This window comes from Asterias amurensis, chromosome 13 (assembly GCF_032118995.1).
Source record: "Asterias amurensis chromosome 13, ASM3211899v1".
Classification (NCBI taxonomy): Eukaryota; Metazoa; Echinodermata; class Asteroidea; order Forcipulatida; family Asteriidae; genus Asterias; species Asterias amurensis.
In genome coordinates, this window is record NC_092660.1 from 13,926,832 (window position 1) to 13,950,956 (window position 24,125).

General features: G+C 38.9%; 3 protein-coding genes across 12 annotated transcripts in view; 2 read left to right on the forward strand and 1 right to left on the reverse strand.

Moving 5' to 3' along the window:
* The window catches only part of LOC139945815 (solute carrier family 4 member 11-like), a 122,106-nt gene extending 119,165 nt beyond the window's left edge, over positions 1–2,941 (forward strand). For all 8 annotated transcript variants that reach the window (XM_071943270.1, XM_071943266.1, XM_071943267.1 and 5 more), the window contains one exon: positions 71–2,941. The gene's annotated coding sequence lies outside the window, so the exon portion shown is untranslated. The remainder of the gene's footprint in view (positions 1–70) is intronic.
* Positions 2,942–4,965: 2,024 nt separating this feature from the next.
* LOC139945971 (zinc finger protein 367-like) lies at positions 4,966–9,771 on the reverse strand. The gene is made up of 4 exons (XM_071943523.1): positions 9,319–9,771; positions 8,275–8,394; positions 7,556–7,700; positions 4,966–6,930 (listed from the first exon to the last, which is right to left on the reverse strand). Exons 1-4 carry the CDS (start codon positions 9,725–9,727, stop codon positions 6,714–6,716), a joined length of 891 nt encoding a protein of 296 aa, XP_071799624.1. The 5' UTR covers positions 9,728–9,771; the 3' UTR covers positions 4,966–6,713.
* A 1,411-nt stretch (positions 9,772–11,182) lies between these two features.
* On the forward strand, positions 11,183–21,307 carry LOC139945936 (uncharacterized). 3 transcript variants are annotated; one of them, XM_071943463.1, is made up of 6 exons: positions 11,184–11,510; positions 13,338–13,665; positions 14,587–14,658; positions 16,855–16,938; positions 18,453–18,684; positions 20,061–21,307. In XM_071943463.1, the coding sequence occupies exons 1-6, from the start codon at positions 11,318–11,320 to the stop codon at positions 20,577–20,579; spliced, it is 1,428 nt and encodes a 475-aa protein (XP_071799564.1). In that variant the 5' UTR covers positions 11,184–11,317; the 3' UTR covers positions 20,580–21,307. The 3 variants fall into 3 exon arrangements, with proteins under 3 accessions (XP_071799565.1, XP_071799564.1, XP_071799563.1); XM_071943462.1 differs by having other exon boundaries at positions 11,185–11,510; positions 14,584–14,658; XM_071943464.1 differs by lacking the exon at positions 14,587–14,658 and having other exon boundaries at positions 11,183–11,510.
* The last annotated feature ends 2,818 nt before the right edge of the window (positions 21,308–24,125 follow it).

The window sequence follows — 24,125 nt, forward strand, 5'->3', positions numbered from 1 at the left end:
GTCCATTTTATTTGTTCATCCCCAAATCATTGAAGATTTTAACAAAGTAACACTTTTGTCATTGTTTTAGGGTGCACTCCACTGGCGTGATTTGGTGATACATTCCGAGGGCGGAGCTTTTAATCCTTCTATTATGCAACTGCCAAAAAGCTAAAGCTTCTTGCGCATAAGAAACAAGATTTTAGCTCAATGCGTTTCTTCTGTGCGTTTGGTTATCCATTGAAGCCAATGTAAGTGAGTTGGGCGTGAATTGCACTTAAAGATGTGGGTTCGAAATCCGGCTAAGCTAACTGCTGACTTCACAATGACTTGAACCTAGTGCCTGGTTTACTGATTCACAAGTTATTGGTATGTGCCATTCACATTCATAGACGTTAAAGGCAGTGGACGCTATTGGTAATTTACTCAAAATAATTGTAAGCATAAAACCTCACATGGTAACGAGTAATGTGGAGAGGTTGATAGTATAAAACACTGTGAGAAACGGCTCCCTCTGAAGTGTCGTAGTTTTCGAGAATGAAGTAATTTTCATACAAATTTGTTTTTGAGACCTCAAATTAGAATTTGAGGTCTCGAAATCAAACATCTGTAAGCACACAACTTCGTGTGACAAGGGTGTTTTTTCTTTCATAGTTACCTCACAACTTTGTCAACCAATCGAGCTCAAATACTCACAGGTTTGTTATTTTATGCATATGTTGAGATACACCAAGTGAGAAGACTGGTCTTTGACAATTACCAATAGTGTCCACTGCCTTAAAACAAATGTTGTGTATGAGAGACATTGCCGACACCAGCTTGGCGCTTATATCCACTTATGGGAGCTTTGCTGAGTTTCCTTGTTGGGAAGGTCATACAAACACACGCACATGACTGTCATAATTAAAATTAAAAAAAGACGAGAGGTGCATTTTCACTGTCAAAACCAATGACTGTTTCGGTTGATCTTGCCATTGGTCAAATACTGGGCATTGACCGAAACAATTATTGGTTACAGACACACCCTGGCTGGTTTTTCCTTTTCCCCCCTTATAGCTTTGATTTGGTGAACATTGTTTTGTATGGAGGAGGGACACGATGGCTGTATGTACAACGATAAAGGCCTATAACTGAGTTCCCTGCTTATCAGAGTTTAAGACTTTTGTAAATACTTTGTTGTTGCAATTTTCTTGTTGATACGAGTATATTTCCGAAGCGAATAGAGATGTCCTTGTTGTACTAAAAATAACCAAAAACCACAGAGTGAAGTTTTATAACACATTTATGCCTAAAGGAGAATTTAAAATTAGCACAACGTTCTTATTTAATATAGTCTATGCAATATGTTGATAAAGTTGTTGCCACTCTTTCCTGGTGCAGTGTATACTTGCCACTAATACATAGGGTGAATCTAGCAAGACGAAAGGACGAAAGAATTTCCCAGTCACTAGCGCTTTTGTTGGACCCAGTCGTTAAACAATTACTTGTTTTATAACGGTACTTTCTTTTATAAAACTTTGGTATTACCACATAAGAATAATAATAGCGTTTCCAAGCTTTGTATTGTTTTTTTTTTTTGTTTTTTTTAGAGTTGTTATAGAGTGCATAAAATATTTCAGGAAATGAATTGGTTCTTTAGTGTTAAAAAAGAAGATATTGTAGATGAAAAATAACGCCAGCAAATTTATGATTTCGAAAGCCCCAAGTAATTGCCCGGATTTTCAAATAAATCCTTGCAAACTGGCCTTCGGAGGGCGCCAAATTCTGCTTGTTTTTGTTTTGTGAAAGATCCTTGTTGAATAACATTCATCACACCTTATTTTTTTGCTTATTTTTTTGCAAGTAGAACAGCTAGTTGGATTTCTTGTAAACAGCAAAAACGGCATCGCAGTGACATTTCTGAAAACAGTATTTTTCTCAAATTGTTCAAATTGTGCTATAATTTATTTTGTGAAGAAGTTACTTAATAATTGTTTGCGGATATAATTGGTTTTACATTTCCAAAGAGGACATACTGAGTTGTTGTTTGAAGTAAAAATTATCTATGAAAAGGGATCTGATGTTTATTTCTACAACTTGATTTTTAAAATACCAGATAAATTTTATATAGCTATAGAAGTACATGTATTTAGAAAGTTCTGTTGTGTCTAAATGGTTGACTTTTAAATTGATTTAATTGATATTTTATAATATATTACAAGTTCAGGGTTTAAATTTTCATAGAGCTGGCCATCAGAAGAGGAAAACAATGAAGACATTCACTTCTATAAACCACAACTTATGGCAACTTACTTACAGCTCTGGCTTACGCCCCGGGCTTAGATACTGTCCCCCCGATTGAAATTCTGTACTAAAAATTACGGATGGGGCTCTAGCCGTAGTCCATAAGCCAAAGCAGTTGTTTTCTGAAAAGAGCTGTTTTCCAAAGCAGTTCTTTTCCATCAGGCCCCAAACATCAGGGCCCAATTTTCATAAAGCATGTAAGCATACAAAAACTTATTAAGCGCAGAAAAGTCTTGCTTAGCAAAAACACAACAGCAAAAAACCATACATCAATATTTTTGTGACGAAATGGGGATGAAGCCAGAGCTGTAAGCCGGTGCCACTCATTTGTTGCGTATCAAAGGAGTTTGCTAAGCAGACATTTTTTGCTAAACAGCTTCATAAAATTGGGCCCTGATGGTCCTACACTGGTGTTCCGTTTCCTCTTTCTAAAGAGCAAGATAGTTTTTCACTATCCACCAGCTTCAGTGAAATTTGCCCCTCGGCTTTTGTGAAATATTTATAGTACATGATTACAACCATTATTTTTTAGTATCTTAAAAGTGAGAATTCATCCTCTTTTTTTTTTTAGTTTCTTAAAAAGTAAGATCACTCTTTTGAAGAAGTTCTTCACAAACTTGTTTTTAGGGGAAGTAGACATTTGCCCCACAGTTGCTTTGAGTAAATAAATACAGCCAAGTAAAAACCTAACATTGTGTCAATCAATTTTATCTTGTTTACTTTTTCGTTGTTTATGTCAATTATTTTTTTTACTTCACTTTAAAATAAATTATATATTGACTATTTCTTTCCACAGATGTCTCTTTTAAACATTTGATCATCGTCAATACCATCAAAGGTTGTAATATAGGTCAACAAAGTGACAGTTCAAAAGTGATCTTTGGGGCCCACAAAAGACAAAACTGTATTACCGGTAAGCAAGATTCTGCAGGAAACTATGCATAAAGCAAAAGTGTACTGCATAAAAAAGAATTTGTACAATATGACAGCATTATTCCATGCAAGTATGGAAATAAATGTGTATTTGTATTGAACTATTGTTTACAAGAACTCGGTGTGCAGGCAAGATAGCGTGCCTTTTGCTTTGCTTGTGTAACAGTGAACTTTTATTCTGTAGTGAAACCAAGGATGCCTCATAAGTGAACTTGGTAGCTCGCAAGCTTGAGGAAACCTGTAAACAAGGGTGCTTGCTTTGTGAACCAGAAACACTGGGTCTACTATTCAATGATGTGTTTTTTGTTTGTTACATGCACTACCCTTTCCATGCCCAGTCATGGGACCGACCTATGGCGAAATTCAATCTGAAGGATGTGGCAATTGTGCTTCTCAATTACAAAGTGCCATGCCCACGACCAGGACTCGAACCCACACACTCTCAGCTGATCAGAAACACCAGAGCTCTTTTAGTCTGGTTCTCTTAACTGCTCAGTTACAATACACCCCCAATGAAATAGAGAATGTGCTTATGAAATACTGTTAGGAAATAGAATTAAACTAAGCTGAAAACACACAAATTGTGCTTGTACCCAAACCGATCAGATTTCACGAAGCACTCCTTCAATTTCCTAAAAAAATCTAAGCACTAAGCACAGATCCTCCATGTTATGATAAATTAATAACATGACAACAAAACGTCATTTATTCAAAAGATTTTGAGGGCCTACAAATTATGATAATCAGTTTGGCTCATGAATGTTGGCCCATTATATTTAGAGTGGTAAATCCTATCACTTCACAGTGTAACTGACATAGCGCCCTCTATTGGTAGTATTTTGTTAAAGCCATTCAGATGCAGATTCAAGAATTTTACCAAGGGGGTCTTAATAGCCGCCTCCTCCCCCTCCCCCTGAAGAAATAACAACACACAAACACACACAAAACAAATTTGTTGTCATTATTAAGTGTAATTTGAAGGTTATGAATTAAGAATCTGTAGGCATTAGGAATTTAGATCTGTAGCAAAAGTTTAAAGATTCTGATAGGAATTGAAGCTATATTGGATAGTGGCAATACTCAACAAGGTTTGCTTTGACACCATGTAATGCATCATGTTTTTGAGTAGTGGTGGCTCTTAAAATTCAACTTACAATTACTTAAAGGGACACATTGTCCTGGATTGGTCGAGATGGTCCATGCAAAGTGTTTTGAAACTGTTATGAAATCGATATGGTTAGAAAAATGTTTTAAAAGTAGAATAATATAATGATCCACACAAACATGCCTCAAAATCACGTGGTTTTCCTTTGCAAACTAACATAGTATATTTGTGTGGATTGTTATATTCTACTTTTATAACATCTTTCTAACCTGATGCATTTCATAACAAAATGGTTTCAAACACTTTCCAAAGACCAACTCGACCGATCCAAGGAAACTCGTCCCTTTAACAAAGAACCAATTGAAGAGGGTGGAGGCGTTTGTTGTGAAATAGAATGAGAAGTTGGCTGCTTATATTCTGAAAACTATAGCAAGAAATATTGTAATACTTAGCGCTAAGATTGCTGAACACTGTAAAGGTTTGTTCTTCTAATCAACTGTGTATAAAGAGCTTATTTTGTTTGTAGGAAATTAAAACAAGTTTAAAAACAAGTCAATCCGACATCAGGTATAGTTTTACCTATGATTTCCATTTACCCGAAAATCATTTTAAAAAGTCACCTAAAATAAAAAGACAAGTTAACAAAATAGTTCTTTTTCCTTTTTTTACTTTATTACTTCTATTTCCAGAGTAAATTTGTTATAAAATGCAAATGTATTGGAGTGCAGCACAAGGCCGCCCAATTAGATAATTATCCCAACTTAAGTGCTGGATATGCCCTACTGTACTTCAGACAGGTGCAAAATCTATCTGGGCAAGTATTCTAAATTAGGCATATGACACAATCGTAATAAGCTGAGAAACGATGTTTACAATTTATTTACAGTAAAATGCAAATCTGTAAAAAAAACTTCCCACAAATTGAAACCCTTACAGTGCAACTGAAAATGGTCATAAAGCAAGCACACATAAAAAAAACCAAACTACTATTTCTTCTATTATATACATATTCATCTTTAATAAAAGTGGTTTAAACGCTTTTTAAAATTGGCATTTACAAGCAGTCTTGGACTGATTAAACATTATATAGTAATATAATACAACATAACATACCGTTTAAGCATAATGTACAATGCCAATTTTCTTGAAGAAAATTGAATGGAATAGCTTCGTTTGATAGGTAGGTGACCTTCGACACAAGAAGGTAGTAAATAAAAAAAATAAAAAATTTTTTCCCCCTTAAAAATGTACGAATGAAATAGGGGCACTCGGACTTCTCAATTTCTCCTGAAAATGCCTTAAGCCCTGTTCACACTACCAAGCCAATTCCAATGAAATAAAACCCCAGGAAATTCCAGGGTAATGTTAATCCAACCACCACCCCTCTGTTTGTTTCATACTTGTTGCAACTTTCCTGTTGGGGACAAAAAAACAACAACCCAAAAACACAACTCAGGATGCAAACCCATGGGGGGCTATTTGGCCTGACGACACTGGACACTATTGGTAATTGTCAGATGCTTGATTTCGAGACCTCAAATTCTAAATCTGAGGTCTTGAAATCAAATTCGTGGAAAATTACTTCATTCTCGAAAACTACGTCACTTCAGAGGGAGCTGTTTCTCACAATGTTTTATACTATCAACCTCTCCCCATTACTTGTTACCAAGTAAGGTTTTATGCTAATAATTATTTTGAGTAATTATCAATAGTGTCCACTACCTTTAAACGTACTCCACAGCAGGAGTAGCTATTTCCAAGGAAATGTTTTTCTGATTCAATGCTTGGAAAATGTTTTCAACTCGAGAGTAGAAATGTTAACTAAAATTTCCTTGGAAATTGATTTAGTGTGAAAGGGGCTATAGTACCCTTTGAATTCCATCCCCCACCCTTTAAAAAACAATTTCAGTTCGTACTTCACTATTTGCTTAAGTAATGCAACCCTGTTACTTACGATTCATTTTCTATTGACAAGGCTAGAGGGGCAACATACACCCAGATGGGGGTAGCAGAGAGCCCTGCGGCCTTCCCATGGCTAAGCAGCCCAACTTGCAAAATTAAATTTATTTAGAAAAAAAGCAAGTGCAAAGATAAGCAGTTTTGCCATAAAACCAAATAAAAATGTAAAGAGAGACCCAGACAGGACATGTTAGATTTAAAAACATACGACGTATGCCTCTGAAACGTTGAAATGGAAAATGTCCCCTCAATTTACCCAGAAAAGATCTTATCTTAATTTTTTGTTTTATTTGTGAGTTGCGCTGTTTTGCCATGGAAGGGCCGCCATAGGCACTTGTCAAGCTGTCAAAGTGCAAGGCTCCTCGTCTTTTACAACACATGATTTCATTGTTATTTTTTTAAAGAGAAGATTTTTTAGACATTGGGATAATAAATAGCAACTTATTGAAATGAATTATCGTGGGCTCTCGGCAGGGAGTTTGTGCGCTAACTCGATCAGCGCCATCGCTCCTAACATCTTCTCGCGTTGTTCCTGGAGCCTTCGACGTGCTATGGCGCGAGGGCGCTTTGGGGTGCTTCCATTCTGAGCCGTCATGTCCGCTTCACGTTTTCTCTTGGCCTGTTGCTCTTGCTGTTTTGTGTCAATTCGCTCTCGGTAAGTTTCCACATACCTGCAATGAAAACATGAAATGTATGTTATTTTTCTAAGTATATGAATGTTTTGATACTATACTATAAAGGCATTTATAAATCGCTCTTACAAAAAAAATGTACTACTATACAGGAACTGCAAGCGATGAAACTTGATGCATAAACAGTCAATGTTTTAGGAAGTTTGTTTCAAAAACAGTGGGAGAAGACAAAGAAAAAAGCATGCTGACCTAAGTTTTGAAGGTTGCAACCAACAATAACAACAATAAGTTTGGGGGGGGGGGTTTGCTATTTTAGCAGGGATGCTACGAGAATCTTTTTGTTTTAAATTGCCCAATTGCATAGAACAGCCTGAACACAAAAAGTAGCATAAGCATAACAGCATGCTTACCAGAATAAGGGTACAAGCCAAAATAACATTCCACATGAACTATTTAAGACTGGTTCCCTGCTACATCTTTGAGCAATGTTTGCTGCTTAAGCAGAGATGAGCAGAGTACCAGTCACAAGTTGTACTTGTGACACACTGACATGGTAGTTTGACTGGTAACCTTATCCTGGTAAGCAAAATTTGTTTATGCTTAGCTACCTTTTGTGCTAAAAACGCTCTATGAAATTGTGCCCAGGTGTGGTAGTATTACTCACCTCTGTAACCACAAGTTGACATCCTCGCTGTTTTCATCGTTGCGGAGAATTTCTTCCATCAATGTCTCGTTGCTCTCTCGTTGTAGGGTGGCGTACGGGTGATCTGCACAGTGCCGGTTGGCGTGTGTGAAACGACTCACACAACCTGGATATTCAACAAAAAATATGCACAAAATGTATGACCGGTTTGATTTTTTTTCAAAACTTGTAACCATTCCCCATAACCATTTTGAGATATGGTGGATTGAGCATTACTATATGACACAATGTGGTTTGGGTACATTTATCTTTATACACCCTATCCAAAGAGTGCACAACTGCAGTGTCCACCATATCTCAAAAAGGCAAATTCCTCAAAGACTCTTGGCACTTTGACACAGGAGACTCTTTGTACAGAAGGACTCTTTGGCACATTCGTTAGTCGGGACTAAATTGGGGCTATCCTATGCCTAGAGACAACATCACTGAATGAAACGGTCATTGGTTATGAGCGCCAAAACACACACCAAGATTGTGAAAGTGATGTTGGGAGAACCACAATAGAAAAGTGTGCTTAGTGGATGAGACAGGGTACTCTGTCAAACGCTGGCTTTAAAAAAATTCTTGATTTTGTACACACCATGGCATTCTTGATTTTGTACACACCATGGCGAAAATTTATAACAACAATCTTCCAATTCTGCCCTCTGTAATATATAAACCACATAGCGGGTACTAACCTTTAGCAGTGCAGAAGAATGGCTTTTCACCGGTGTGCAGCCTCTGATGTGTCTTGAGTTGTCCGCTTTGCACAAAGGCACGACCACAGTTTGGGTAGTCACACTTGAAAGGTCGTTCACCTACATCGAAATAAAGAGACAGAAAGAAATACACAAACTGTTAGTAATCTTCACACACGCACATGGCTTCATAGCAACCATTTAATATATTCCCCCCCCCCCCCGCCCTGGTTGTTGAGGAAAACAACCAAGTACCAAGTGAGCAATCGCAGGTCTTCTAGATAACGTCACATCCATACTACCTACAAATTAGAGGAGGGTTTGCCCTCAACTTTTTCAGTGGCTAACCAGTCAATAGTCCGCTAATTTTTTCACTGGTCCATTTTTTAAACTGTAAAGGTTTCCTTTCACATGGTCATTAACATGGGACTCGTAATTTCATCTGATGAATAGAGTGATTTACATGCAGGCTGTAGTATAGCGGTGAGAGACTTCAGCAATAAACCAGCGGGAAAGTTTCCACATCCCGCAGTGAAACACCACTTTTCAATTGTAATTGATTGAAAATTACAAAATTTACATTGTTTTTCAAGTCTTCCTTATTTTACAGTTGCACTCATAGTCATATTTGAAGGATTTATGTAGTGTAATTCATTTTCAATCACAATGCTGACTATGATCATGATATAGTAAATACACTTTTTTTTCCATCACTCCAAGAAAATATAATATAATAACTTTAATATAAACAGTCAAATAATCAAAAGAGAAAACACAAAACAAAGCAGCTGTTATACAGTGTAGAGAAACAATGAAACTTGAAAGTTGGAGACCAACAATTTAATTGATCATATTATAAACATTAAATTAATAACATCATCATGATCTACTTCTATCTAGAAACTACAAGGCTCCTCACAGGGGAGCCTTATTGTCTCTAGAAGTAATCATGATCATGTGATGATCATGAAGACCAGAAAAAGTAAACATTTAATTTTTTTAACTTGAGTAATTAAAATAAACAAGTTAAAACTTAAATCTCACCTGTGTGTGTTCTGAGGTGAGCTTGGAGCGATTTCTCACGAGGAAACACCCTCTGACAAATCTTGCATCTGATTGCATTCCCAGATGTCGACCCTTCCTTCTGTAGTTCAGGAATAGACTCTGCGCGTGGACGGCCTCTCGAGCTGGGACTCTGCAGTGCTTGCACCGGTGGGCGACCGGGTAAGAAACCGCGCTCAGACCCAGGCGAACTGCATGAACTACTCGGACTCAGCTGAACGTTCCGGACACTCTCTGCCCATTTCCACGGGTAAAGTTCACCCAAACCAGGGCTGACCGGGCTCCGTGGCAGTGCGTCCAGCCGTAGTGAACGAACTGGCGATCTCATGATCGTATTCGGGCAGATTTTCTGTGGGGAATTGGTTAGAACCGAAGCCATATTGTCCTGCATCTTCTCTCGATCTTGACGTTAATGTTACGTTTTGTGTGTGTAAATGTTACGCGCCAAGTAATGAACGGGCACCCGAATTTGGCGCCTTTAAACCGAAATGCAACATGGGTAATCTGCAGGGCGCGCGCATCAAGTATTGACTTCCCACGTATTTTTCCTCCTGGTTCTAGCATCATGATGTCCAATACAATCGTAGGAATCCAGAAGTAGTAATTATTAAAGGGCGCGGGTTGTGTTGATTGATCAATGCTGCCGCGCTTTTTTCCCGGGGTTCAGTGATTATCTGCAGCTGGTCCACAAAGGAAAGCTGGGGAGGTGGGATGCTTATTTGAGATAATGATTAAATGGAAATACAGTTTTTGTGTAGAACAAAAACCGACACTACTGCAGCCTCTGTGCATGTCCGTTTAGACTTTAAATAGCAATAAAAATAGGCGATACTAAAAATAGACCATGTAACATTTTTTGTTGTTTACAAAAAGAGTGACCTTGGACGTTCCATTGTCTTGTTTGGTAGGCAAGATACTTTTTTACATTTTATATTGTGTGCCATGACTTCCACACAAATGCAAGAGTTATAAAAGTATTACAGAGACTGTTTGACCCTTGCTTCATAAAAAACTGATAAACTTAGAACGGAACCATTTTTATAAAATATATTAATCATTGAGGTCTAATTCTATGCCCTATGATATAATTAAAAGATACACAAACCAAAGTCCAGGCTCTGTGGTTCTTAAGTAAATATGCGATATTAGCACAGGATCACAATTTTTTTAAATTTTCATTACCACTGAAATTGAAACCATGAACGAACCATAGGGCAGGCCTACGTCACCGTGTAAATTGCTAAAATTAAACACATCACAAATTTTAAAAAGAAAACAAAGGTCTAAATAAAGTAAATAAACCACACCATCTGTGACGACCATGACCATGACTCATCACGCAAAACATAACATGTAAATATATTATGGCAATTTATTGTTCATGCAATGATATTTGCATCAATCCTTTTGTACTAATGTGTGGAGGCGGCAGTGGCTCACACACAGTGCATTGTTTGTTGACAATATTTTACCCATATAAGGCAAAGGTGATAACGGTACAAACACATGGTGGGAAGAGTGAAAAAAGGAGTTGAATGTGCTGACTAAAATCTTTGATTTGAGCTTTTTATTTTTAAAGGAGGCTGAGAAAAATTATAGCACAAGGGTCATTTTAGCCCTTAATTGTCTGTAAAAAATAATAACGATATTTGTGTTTATTTTGTGTATATGAATAACGTGAATTTACGAGCATGAAACTGGCTTTGAATGAAAACTTATGAATGCCCAAATTCGGAAACCTAACAGCGCCCTCATCAAGTCCAATTAAGCTGGTATCCCTCTCTTGTTAGCAAATAGAATGAAATACACAGGTAACCAGTGCAAATTCATCGATCGCGCATGCAGCATACTGCAATAGTGACTTCAGCTAGCTAAAGATCGCCATATTGGACCGGAGACCATTCCTCGCCGCACAAATGAGTCGAATTTTATAGCGATCGCAATCCATTGCCATCCTCCATTTGTCGAAGAAATCGGCAAAATGGATGTACAATATTCCGTTAAAGTAGATAACAGGTTTTTCCTGGACATGGATATGGTGGGAGATCCATTAGAAATTCTCCCATCGGAAAAGAAAACACAGAAGAAGGACAAGAAGAAGAAGAGCGAGGCAAAAAAGAAAGCCGAAGGGGAAAAGAAAGAACCTGAGCCCGAACTGAAACCTAAAAAAGAAGGTAAAAGCCACCGAAAGTAACTCATTTTTAAAATTGCTTTGATTAATAAATTACTAATCCGTTACTTTATTAATATGCTGTTTTTTATTAAAGTGTTTGTTTTAGTTTTTGTTCATGTTTGGTGAGGTTTCAGTGATGACCACATGCCTTTTGGTCCGCCATTTTTAAACCTAGTCTACTTCTACCACCAGAGTTGACTTCTCGAATCGAATCATCATTAATGCCTTAGATATGTGTGACTAGGTGACTGTTTCTGCTGTTGGATAGATTACACTGTATACATTTGTTTATCTCGACTAACAAGGAGAACATTTAAAGACATGTTATTTCCATTTTTAGTTTTTGTTTTATTAATCATTGATCAGCAAATTCATTTTGGTTAATACAAAAAATTGATCCGCATGCATCGCTGTATCCATGAAAATGAGGCAAGACTTTTAGGAAAAGTGCTGGTTGTTGTTGACTGAACAATAGTTGAGCAAAAGGAACAAAATGAGCCAAAAAGCGTCTGTCTTGTGTTTTTTGTTTAGTAGTTGGACTTGGGCCGCCTGTAAAAAAAACTCCTGTATCCGGCGGCCAGCCACAAATTTTTCTTTATTTTCATATGAATGTAATAAAATAGAGTCTTCTTTAATTTGCGCACATGAGATACTCATAATCTCAATCATATGCTTTGACAGAAAAAAAGGGGTCGAACATACAGCAATTCGGCTGCCTGCCCAATGATTTAAATAAAATAGTGCCAAATCCGTCGCCATGCATGCCATGTGCTTCTTGGCTCTAAACCAACAACCATGCCCACATGATGACCATAGCATCAGGAAGTGTGATGATTTTTCTAATAGAAACTAATGAATGATATTTTTCCCCTAGTTGTCACTCACTATTTATTAGTTGCGATAGCGTAACCCTCCTCCCGACGGCCGGAGGGTTAGGAGATTCTTTCGAGCGGCAAATGACAATCTGGTCCAACACGTACAATTTCGACAGCTAGTCACCAGATTTGCCCCATTTTTATCACTTTCAAAAACCATGACACATATTCTGAGGGCACGAACTTAATCCGCAATGTCTAATGAACACTCAAAACATCATTGAGAACTATTTTTGAAGAAAAAAGGACAAAAACTTACCAAATCCCGGAGCGAATTCCCAGGTTTACATTTTGAACCTGTTGCCCGTTCAAACATCCTTGAAAAAGCTGATGCTTTACACAAAAAAAAATGTTTTTGCATTGTTTACTTTGCACACACTTTCATGGTTCTGCTTACCGGTCAAATTCTGCCGCTGCATTTTATGATCATCCTTCGTTGCTCTCTGCTCTAGTCTAGCTGCATAAGCAAAGAATGCCTAGTAGTGTTGGGTAGGCACACAGTTCCGATAAGCTGAGCCATGAATTTGGGCCCTGGTGTGAGATGCACCTTGACCGAGCTGTTTGATCTTCAAGACAGCCTTCCGTGTACTTCAAAGTGATGACGCCATGTTTGGGGCAGTGCACTTTGTCCGACCACAAGCCATGCTCACATGTCATGTGCTGAACATGTAACCTGTTTCAAAAAGTCTGCGCATAGTGTACACATTTTTGTTTTGTGTCCAGCGACTCAATAAACAATCCCAATAGTTAGCAATTGAAACCAACACTAAAAAGACTCGACTAGGGGTAATGGTGCTGTTTCGGCTTCATGCGCAATTTGTTAATCTGGAAGTATCATCTAGCAGATTTCATTAAATAAGGCAAAAACAAGTGATGATTAAATATACTTGTGCATAATTGGTTAAGTGAAAAAGTGGTGGTTGGTAAAATAGGTTTTTAATTTGTTTTTCCAGAAATAAAGCAGGAACCACCAACAGACACAAGGAGGCAAGGAGGTCGTGGTGGAAGCCGAGGTGGCGGTAGCCGCCCTGCTGGCGAGAACAGGCGAAACCGAGGCGAGAGACGAGATGAGACCAGTGAAAACCAAGAGAACCAAGCACCCACTGAGTTCAAGGGTGAAAGGTCGGATAGGCCCTACCGAAGTGCAGAGCAAGGCGACAGACCGCCGAGGGGAGAAAGGGGACGTGGCCGGGGTAGAGGCGGTAGAGGTCGTGGCTTCAGCGCTGGACGTGACTACCGTGGGAAGAGAGAGTTTGATCGTCACAGCGGCAACGACAAGAGGTATTAGTTAGTAGCATGTTGTATTGTCCACTGATGTGTACAATGGTTTGCTTCATCACAATTACAGATGGAGTTGTGTTGGGTATTGTTCTGTCACGAATTTTGGGTATTTGTGAAACCACGGTGGGTCTAACTAACCCTATGGAAGGTTTTTTCATGTGACAATTAGTTCCTTTGTGACCGGACAACTGTGAGGAGCTCATATCATTTCTCAAAGATGAAGTTCGAGAAAGCAAAGACATCTGTTTCTTTCGTCAAGTGCAGAGCTACTTGAGGGGGTAACTGAAGCCTTGGCCCTATGTTGTCCTAGACACAATTTCATAAAGCCTGTCTTTGGGGTTGATGAGTTAGTCAGTTTGTGTTTTTCATGAGAAAATGTTTCCCATGTCCTTGGAGGACTTCTGTATTATTTTGTGTGCGTTTTAGTTATTTATTTTGGCCCTCCTGCTTTGAGATGACTGACTATGCACTGCACGGGTTGTCATTATTCCAATTCCACTGCTCTTATTCCTAGGTAATTCTTCACTTACGGCACCCTGTAAAGCACATGGTTCTATAGGGTGTAAGTGCAGAAAATTCACATGAAGCAGAGCCATGAAATTGGGCCCTGTTTACATGTGTACACTGTTTAGATGCATTCAGCACATGATATTATTTGCATGCTGGCCACTAACTTTCAAATTTATTGCGAAGGATATTGAATGGTCATACAGTAGGAGGGTTAACGGCAGACTTAATATAGAGAGCTATACAAATGGTTGACTGTCCCCAAAAGCAAAGAAGGTAATTCCCACTAGAGTCTGTTTGTTCTCTTGAAAAGAAAGTGGGGACAAAATGGAAGCAGCAGCCCACACTGTCCTAATTCTTTATCTTAATCCGGGCCTGCTTGGGCTGAATTGCTGTCTCCTTCTGTTTCAGCAGCTCCTTTAAACCCCAAGACAAACGTGAAGGCGGCGGCTCTCACAACTGGGGCACCTCTAAGGACGACATGAAGTAAGTGGCAGTAACTGATGGTCACCTTAACACCCCTCTCCCCTCCATCTCCATGCCATGCACTAACATCACCATGATTCACTTACTGATTTTATTCGATTTTTTTGTGAAGATTATAATTTTTTTACAAGATATTCATGCTAACAAACACGTCTTAACAATCAGCTTTGCAAAGGTTAACACAAATTCAGGACCTCGAAATGCCCACTGACCTCATGGCCAGAGTGAGTCCAGTCATTTTAGCACTTGACCACTGGTCAGAGTCTAGTCTTAATAGCACTTGACGACTGGCCAGAATCCTGTAATTAAAGAACTGGTCTGAGATTATTCATTTTAGTACTTGACCAGTGACCCCAAAGTTTACTTTTTAGTTTAGTTTCAGTTTTATTAGACTTTACACTGGCATAAAAATATAAATATACAAGTTGATACATAAAGAAATTGAATAAAAAAAGCTTAAAAATACCAAGCCAGTAAGTGGCAAGGAGAAACAGGTCACCAGCACCTCTTCAAAGCCGTCCTGCCACAAAGAATGTCCCCTGAAACCCACCCCACAGTTTTTTTCATTCAGATGCTACAAATAATATCACCACTTCAGGACAGTTTTCCTAAAGTAAATTCCCTGCCCGTGCACTATTAATTTGGAAGTTTTAAAGCACTTGTGAACACTTGACACTAGGTGGCAGCAGACTTGCCAGGTAATTCCATTGTTCTTGGTAATGTGAGCATGCTCAGAATGGGTTCCTCAGAACTACATACACATTGGAAACTTACCTGGAAAGTCTGCTGCCACCTAGCGTTCTAAAGTCACCCATCGTTTTTCTGTGAAAATATTGTTGCCACGATTGCAACCCTGACTTGAGTGCGGGTGGTCTCATAATTGACATTAGGATTTGATGTCGTCTTTTGAGGAAAGTATTAGTAGCCTCTCACCATGAATTGCAGGGCTGTTCGCCACAGCAGATAATCTGCCATTGTATGCTTGAACCACGGAACAGTCGGACTTGCCTTCCACTGAGCCAAAGAAAGTGATATTAAAACAATTGTGGCAGTCCATTCTTGTTTGCCAAATTCCTATTGACAAAGGTTAGGAATGAGGAATTACACACCCATCTTATCCAAGTCCAAACATTTTGGATGATAAGTTGAAGGATTCATGATGGTATCTTGCCCAACACACTAGAGCTTTACAGTTTATATTACATTTCACAAGAATGGTCGCTCGGGTCCCAAATTGGGAAGGTCTCTTATAATATTCGAGTTAAGATCACCTAACTTTCCCCTGGTATATTATTGGCTTTAATTGGCAATCTAACAGTATGGCTTATGCACTGGGGCCACCCTATTATTTGCACCAACACATACGCATCTATGTCTGTTTCTAACACTTATTGCTTCACTTTAGTTTGTATAAAAAGATCACTAAACTGGTTAGCAGGTCATGTCACATGGCGCATTTGCGGGTCACAAGACTCTTGACGGGTGGCTAGTGCTCCCCTCTCACCACTGCAGTCCTGGTTAGGTTCCTGGCCAGGGCGCTATGGGAGTAGAGTTGTGTGTTGGTTCTTTCCTGTGCCACGAGGATTTTTCTCCATGACGCCTATTTTCCTCCCTCTGAAAAAGAAATCAAACGCGTATGATCTTAGACTGTGATTGTGGTCATAAAGCGAGTTAATGTGACTGGCTGCCAAAGGTGCCCTTGTATGCCACTGGTTGAAACACACTCTTGCCGCTTTCCCCGCAACTCGGCCTCTCAGCTGCGAGTTAATATTTGTTATATGCAGATCATGTAATGTCGTGTTGGAATATCATGTGACTCATTGGCAGGTCATGTGACCCATCGGCAGCTGTGCATTCCAACTGACTCTTCACATGACTCCAATCCATGGCAGATCACATGGCCTAATTGTAGGTCAATTGAAGCTTATTGGCATGTCGCTAAAAATCATTGAAAGGTCACTTTATTGCACATTGTTTTTAAAATAATCTTATAATAATTCATGTTGAAGAATGTCTTCACCTTAATTTTGATTAAATTTCACCACTAATCAGATGACATGTTTATTACAAACCAGTTGATAGGAGTGCATTTTCACTTAAAAAACAAAAACCCCAATGGCATGTCGGTCGTAGTTTGCATTGTAGTCAAATTATGGCCCAAACTCTTAACAGAGGTTGTTTTTATTTGTTTGACAGGGACCTGAACACATCCAACGTGACCGACGACGGTGAACCACAAGAATTCTCAGCACAACCCATGGACACTGATGCACAACCGAAGTAAGTCATATAAAAGCATAGAGTTATATATAAGAACTAGAGGGCGCACTGGCCCATATACGCGCTCCGGCATGTGCGCAGGCAGCCATTTTCTAAGTTGACAAAACTGGCATCTCACAGCGTGTGTTTGTGCAGCCACTTTGTAAGTTGAACAAACAGCATCGGGTGAGCGTTCAATAAAAAAAACCGCAAACGTGTATTTCATATTCATCGCGCGTGCAGAATGACGCGCTTGTCATCTTGTGGTCCCATGGCGTTTGTGCACTAAGCATCACTCGTGCGCCCTCTAGTTCTTCAAATATAAATCTATGTATAAAAACCATACCTTACAACAACCTCAATAGGAAATTTGTATCTAGGGGTCGTTCACAAAGGTCAACATTTCCACAAGCGTACAAGCCGTATCCTTTTTTAGGACTGTCCCTGCCCTATACACACCTTAAAGTGTATGCAACCAAAATTTAATTCTTTCATGCCATGTATTTAGCTTGGCTGGCTGAGGGACGGACATTGTAAAAGTGAGAATGGCTGGATCTGAAACTCGATTCTACTAATCTTCAATCTTATATGAGTTGAGCCATTGATTAGTGCCAAGAGACAAAGTGACAAAAACAACATTTGATGTGGTCCGGAAAGTGTTTACGGGCCGCAATTAGTTAATACGCTAATGGAAATAGTGAACGAATGTGAACATCCCCTTTAATTTTAAACAACTGACCCTACAATCTGGTGGGAAACAGAAAATCAGTTCTACACCCAAAACTGAATCTTATTTGAGTCATATGTGGGCATTTAATTTGAATAGTTTAATCTCGTATAGAAACTAGTTACAAATTTTGATGCTCTGGAGGGAACGTGATCAATATTTTTCTTCAACCCCAAATCAATTGACACATGCCCAGTTAGTTTCCCTTTTAGTCTATTACTTGATGTTTAAAAAAGAAAATGTATTTTTTTTATATAGTAAATATTTTTCCAAGTAGCTCAACCCCAAACTAATTGAAATATTCCCTAGTGGCTCATTACTTGATATTGGTTGAGCTTCCTGTGCTGTTTAAATATATCTTTAATGTGCTATTTGTCTTATATAACTTGAATTTTTATAATTGTAAATTGTTTGCTATATTAATGTTTGTTTAGTCTCTTTCAACTCTTTTTAAAATTGTAAAGTGCCCATTGACTGGTCTGATGTAGGGCGCTGTATAAATCCTACTTATTATTATTTAAGGACCCCAATGGAAATAAGTCTGAGTTATTGGCTTCTTTGGGTTATCCTTGAATGATTTGTGCATTATTTCTATCTTGTGCTCTACTTTGGTTTATCTTATTTCATTGTCTTTTCTCCTGTTGTTGTGTTTGTATTTTTGGCAAGTTCTTGCTGTATTTTTATCTGAATAAAATCAATCAATCAATCAATCAATGAATCATTACTAATCATTACTATTTATTATTATAATTCAAAAACATTTGGTGCCTAAACTAAAACTGCGTCTTGCTCTCCTCTTGCTCTTCAGAGACCCAGAGGCCGGCGAAGCCAAAGAAGGCGAAGCAGACATCGACGAGGAAGCCCTGAAGGAAGAGGAAGAAGCCAAGGAGCTGACGCTGGACGAGTACAAACAGCAACTCTCCAAGGAACGAGCCCAGACCCAGTTTAAGATCCGTCGTCCCGGAGAAGGGGAGGACACCAGCCAGTGGGGTGCGATGCACGCCCTCAAGAAGCAGGAGAAGAAAGTGGAGGAAGAAAAGGTAGGCACGGCAAAAGTAAAAGTGTCATCTTGGTAGGATAGGCTTAGTGGTATCTTTCCTCGCCTTAAACTCTAGGACCCTTTCCTCGCCTTAAACTCTAGGACCCTGGTCGGTTATACCAGGGGCACTATATGGATTGGTTTTCAGTCCCTACTAGTCTCTGGCATTATATTCTTCCTACTTATGTCCGATTTCCGAGAAAAAAATTTCCCTTGGAAAAAAATCAGAAAATTTGTGATGTGTACATGTGGGTCAGCCCTTGTACTCAATCAAATGTTCTCACTGTTTCTCAGATTTTGAAAAAAATATGCGCGGAAAATGGATAGATGGATTGCACATGACGTTATTGACCATTATCCTTGATGTAAGGGATGCCAGTTTTCCAGCTATTGCCTGAATTCCGGCTTTTTCAAATTTTCCCTGATTTTTCCCGGCGCTCTGTGTTTCATCTGGCCGGGGGGGGGGGGGGGGAAATGAGAGGGAAAAAAAAGGAAAAAACTTTTCCGGCGCTTAAATTCATCTGGCCTGAGAAAATATATTTTATTGAAAACAGATTTCCTTTTCCTTTAAAAAATGTTTTTCAAGCTCTGAAGGAAAGAGCCACTGGCATCCCTGTGATGTAAAACAATGGAAGTATGTTAGAGCCATGCATGACTCTCGGCCAATGATAGCCTTTTACATGTACACGATTCATCAGAGATGGCGGCCAATGCAAGGGGTCTACTGAAAAGTAGCTGAAGGTTTTGCTGTTACCATGCTCATGATAATTTGCACACAGGGGTAGAATGCAAATTGATTGGCTGCTGACAATTATATAGATATTTCTGAGAACTTTGCGGTCGTTCGTGAGTCTGCAAAATATAACGCTGTGTATACTGTTGATACAGCATGTAGAATCCTGCATACATGCACATGTGCAGGCCTTGGAAGTGAGGCTATTAAAAAAATGTAACTCCTTGCCGATAGAGGGTGTTGTATGAGCATAGGCGTTGCCTATGTGCTGTAGTGCACTCAACTCGATGTAGTAGGTCCAAATTTGTATAACATTTGTTTTTACTCCTGATATGCCCTGGCTGATAAGATTAATATCATTCTTCGTCATTTTCCTTTTATTGTTTTTGTTTTATTTATTTTGTTTTCCTTGCGGGGCGGTTTTCATTGCTTGTATTTGCCCTTTGTCAATTTCTTTTATGATCGAACAGTAGTTTTTATTGCATCTATAAGAGTTCAGTAAGGTAGAGCTCTACTCCCTTATCAATTACATGTATTTACTTACATTTACATGTATTACTTCCGCTTTTTGATCAAAAGTCTACTCGCATGTCTGAATGATAAATGATTATTAATTTGGGATTGTTGGTTTTGTTGTTTTGTAGCATTTGGTTCCAGAACACCCTCACAAGGATCGCCCGACAAAGACCCAGGTAGTGGACATCAACATCAGCTTCAACGAGTCTGAGCGCCAATCTGGAGGCGCACCAGGCGGTCGAGGAGGAAGGGGCGGCCGTGGTGGACGCGGTGGCCGTGGTGGACGCGGTGGTCGTGAAGGTGGCCGGGATGGCTTCCGTGAAGGCAGCCGTGATATCCGTGAGGGTAGCCGTGATATTCGTGAGGGCGGCCGTGATAATCGCGACAGCCGTGATAGTCGCGACATTCGTGAGAGCCGCGACAACCGCGAAGGTCGCGACAATCGCGAAGGCCGTGAGGATCGCCGCAGTGGTGAGAATGACCGTGGTGGATTCGCCCCACGTGGAAGAGGTGGCTTTGGCCGTGGAGGCGGTGGTAGAGGGCGTGGTGGCCGTGGAGGGCGTGGTGGCGGCGGTGGGCGTGGCCCCAGCAGTCAGGCACCTCTGGTAACCAGTGAGGAAGAGTTTCCTTCCCTGGGCTCCAAGTAAGCCACGCAGCCTTCTCAAGGAGCTGCTCGTAAGCACAAGATGCTTCACCCTCCACTTAAAAAAAAAAATGTACCTGCGTGTACATGATAAGCCAATGGCTTGAACTGGATGACATTATTACGTGATGACGGACGCAATCAATGTCTGGAGTTCCGTGTTCTCACATCCTACATAGTTCCTTAGCACCCAATGGAGATGATATTACCAAGTGTCCATGCTTTGTCACTTGTTCCGCAAACACTTATGGAGAAAGAAAGAAAACAACAAATCCACCTGAGTTGCAGTCTGTATAATCGAGACGATTGCAAGATTTGAAACTTAATTTTGTATGCTTTTTTTCCCCAGTGCTTAAAAAAAAATACATCTTGGTTATGTTGACCAAGTACTCTAACAATGCCGACAAATTGTAACGTTCCTTACAAGTAAAAAAAAGATAAAAATAAACTAAAATTTATAATAGTAATAAGCCTGAAAATATAGTACTTTTTGATTCGATTGAAAATTCTGAATCATCTTTATCTTCCATGTTTGTTTTTTGTGTGAATACCTGTTATAGAGACGTCGTCCTTTGGGCCACTCATAAATTTCTATTCTGAAGAGATCAACTGACAGATTTTTTGATATTTTCTTATGCTTTATTATAAGAGTATTCTGGTAACTTTAGACGGTAGTTTCTGTTTATTTTGTATAATTTAATTGTGGCCCAAAGGTGCATTATTATATTTACGCGAAAAGACCCGAATCTATGATTGTAATTTTGTCGGAAAAAAAGTTAGTAATCTACCGAAAGTTATTATTATAGTGGTTTTAACATGGTTTAGGTTGTTATTGAGACTGATGGTTGAATCTGGGAAGTATGACTTGCCCCAGATTTAAATTTATCATTTTCTGCTTCCAACTTTAAAAATAGAAAAATTTAAACGAAAACCTGAAAATTTTGATAAAAATGATGGCGTCAACAAGCCTAGGGCCCACTTTCATGGAGCTGCTTAAGCATATGTTTTTGCTTATCGATTTTGTGCTTAGCAAAAATTTGCAGGATACCAGTTTTGAACTGGTGCATTTGACCTTGTATTTTGGCTGGTAACCTTATTCTGGTAAGCATAAATTGATTGTGCTTACCTGCTTTTTGTACTTAAGCAGCTCTATGAAATGGGCCCACGTTTCTGAAGTACATGTGTACAGGTATTGTTACGCTTGTTTATAAGACTGTTAAGTTGTAATAAATAGGGCTACTTCATGGTGATAATGACAACTGCAAACCAATTTACAAGGTGAAAATATGCACAACAAAATATTTGTGTAGTTTGAGTAGTAAAACACGATCTGAATATCAGACATGCCTGGAAATGAATGTTGGTAAGATCCTATTTTTGTGTGAATTCTACCTCTGTTGCTGTTGATAAATCTGCTTGTATTTTGAATTCCTTATGGTGCTCTAGTATGCTGTGTTCCATTCTAAAGAGAAAGTTTTTTATCGGGGAAAGAAAACGGCGAAGTGTTTTGCGGCACAAAACTGTGCAATGTCAAAAAGTGCTCTTTGAATGCAACACTTGCAAATATTTAGCCCTAGATGATGGTACATCTCATTGAAACACTTCTGTTTGCAGAAAGTCGATAAAAACTTATAAATTAGTTTTGGTTAAGGTGTGGTAGAATTTTTCTTCTTTTTTATTTCTTTTGTAACTGTAAATATTTGCATAAACTTGAATGAGGGACATGACTAAGTACACATAGCTTCATGCACTTTACAGTGAAATGTGAGTGAAGATTTCAGCATTGCTGTGGAATTTGACCTTGCTTACAACCAACTTTACCTGTGGTATGTAAATGCCTGATGTTCCGATCGTAGTAATGTCTAAAGGCTAAATGACTATATGACCATTTAGCCTTTTAGAAAGACTCTACTAGGATCGAAACGTTGTGCCATTCATTATTTCTGCATTATTTGATATATCCAATCTGATGGATGGGGTAAAGTTAATGAAGCTTCAGGGGTTAATGTACACAGCTTCCGCTTTCTCTGAAAGTTGTCCTTGACGAGGCATTACCCTTGACAAGATGAACATGTATTTAGATATCATCAATTTGGGGGAAAACTCAGATTTTAGTATTGTACAACCAAAAAAAGCTGGTGACATTGTCTGTACCTCATTCCAAGGAATAATTTCAGACTCAAAACTAAAATATTGATTGTAAAACTAAAATTATGGTTAACTATAATTTTATAAATTTATAATCGATTGTTTTAGCCAAGGGGAATTTTCACTAAATGGTTTTGTCAGCAGCAGATTTTGTCATTGCATTCTTGCTTGTTTATAGCACAAATCTCTTATCTCTTGCATATCATTTTCCCCAAGGATTGCAGTTTAGTTACCTTCTACTTTGTCTCAGCCCTTTTTATTATAACAAACCATGCCTTGATGTATTGTTTACTTTGCACGGACAAAATAACATTGCTATTGGGTGAAAGAAAAAAAATGTACTGACTCATGTTTCCTTTTTGTGAATGTTAAAAGGCAGTGGACACTATTAGTAATTACTCAAAATAATTATTAGCACAAAACCTTCCTTGGTGACGAGTATTGGGGAGCTGTTGATAGTATAAAACATTTGATTTTGAGACCTCAGATTTAGAAATTGAGGTCTTGAAATCAAGCATCAAGGGTGTTGGTTTCTTTCATTATTATCTCGCAACTTCGGCGACCAATTGAGATACAAGTTTCACAGGTTTGTTATTTTATGCATATGTTGAGATACACCAAGTGAGAAGACTGGTGTTTGACAATTACCAATAGTGGCCAGTGTCTTTAAAAAGATCTTTTTGTACAAGTTCTGAAAGGAATTGGACAGGAATGGTAGAGCGGACAAAATAGTCGTAGGCAGTGGTCATGTTTTGTGTGATCAACCGTATACATGAAATAAGAAACCTGTGAACATTTATACTTTATCCTTTGTGCGAGTCTGAGGGACATAGTGAAAAGCCTCACACAATTAACAGCAACTGAGCATGTAAACATATTGTTTTTGGTTGCAACAACTGAATTCAACTGTTGCATTTTTTGTTAGGTTTTCAGATACAGTTAATATCTTGTTAACAACTTCTTTTCAGAGAGAATTATTTCACATACAAATTCTTTTGGGTTGGTGATTGGGGAAGTGTCTTGGCCGAGCGGTTAAGAGCACCAAATTCAAACTCCGTTGTTTCTGATCAGCAGAGTGTGGGTTCGAATCCCCAGCCAAGACACTTGTGTCCTTAAGCAAGACACTTAACCATTGCTTCGTCCTTCGGATGGGGCGCAAAGCCGTTGGTCCCATGTGTTGTGTAATGCATGTAAAAGAACCGAGTGCACTTATCAAAAAGAGAGCGGGTTGGCCCCGCTGTTCCTGGCTGTGGCTGCTGTATGCGCAGTAGCACCTTGTAAACCCTTATAAGGTGCTAAATAATTGGGTTTCAGAATTCATCACTGCAATTACCTATCTTTCTGAAAGTTTATATATACTCGGCGCCTTGAGTACCTTGTTTGGTAGATACGTGCGCTACAA

Excerpts from the sequence above, each read along its gene's own strand:
- LOC139945971 (XM_071943523.1), bottom strand. The coding sequence starts at position 9,727 with ATGCAGGACAATATGGCTTCGGTTCTAACCAATTCCCCACAGAAAATC. Across the intron at positions 8,395-9,318 it reads TCACCTCAGAACACACACAG|GTGAACGACCTTTCAAGTGT; the intron begins GTGAGATTTAAG and ends ATTTCGATGTAG. Across the intron at positions 6,931-7,555 it reads GTCAACTTGTGGTTACAGAG|GTATGTGGAAACTTACCGAG; the intron begins GTGAGTAATACT and ends TTTTCATTGCAG.
- LOC139945936 (XM_071943462.1), top strand. The coding sequence starts at position 11,318 with ATGGATGTACAATATTCCGTTAAAGTAGATAACAGGTTTTTCCTGGAC. Across the intron at positions 16,939-18,452 it reads GACACTGATGCACAACCGAA|AGACCCAGAGGCCGGCGAAG; the intron begins GTAAGTCATATA and ends CTTGCTCTTCAG. Across the intron at positions 18,685-20,060 it reads AGAAAGTGGAGGAAGAAAAG|CATTTGGTTCCAGAACACCC; the intron begins GTAGGCACGGCA and ends GTTGTTTTGTAG.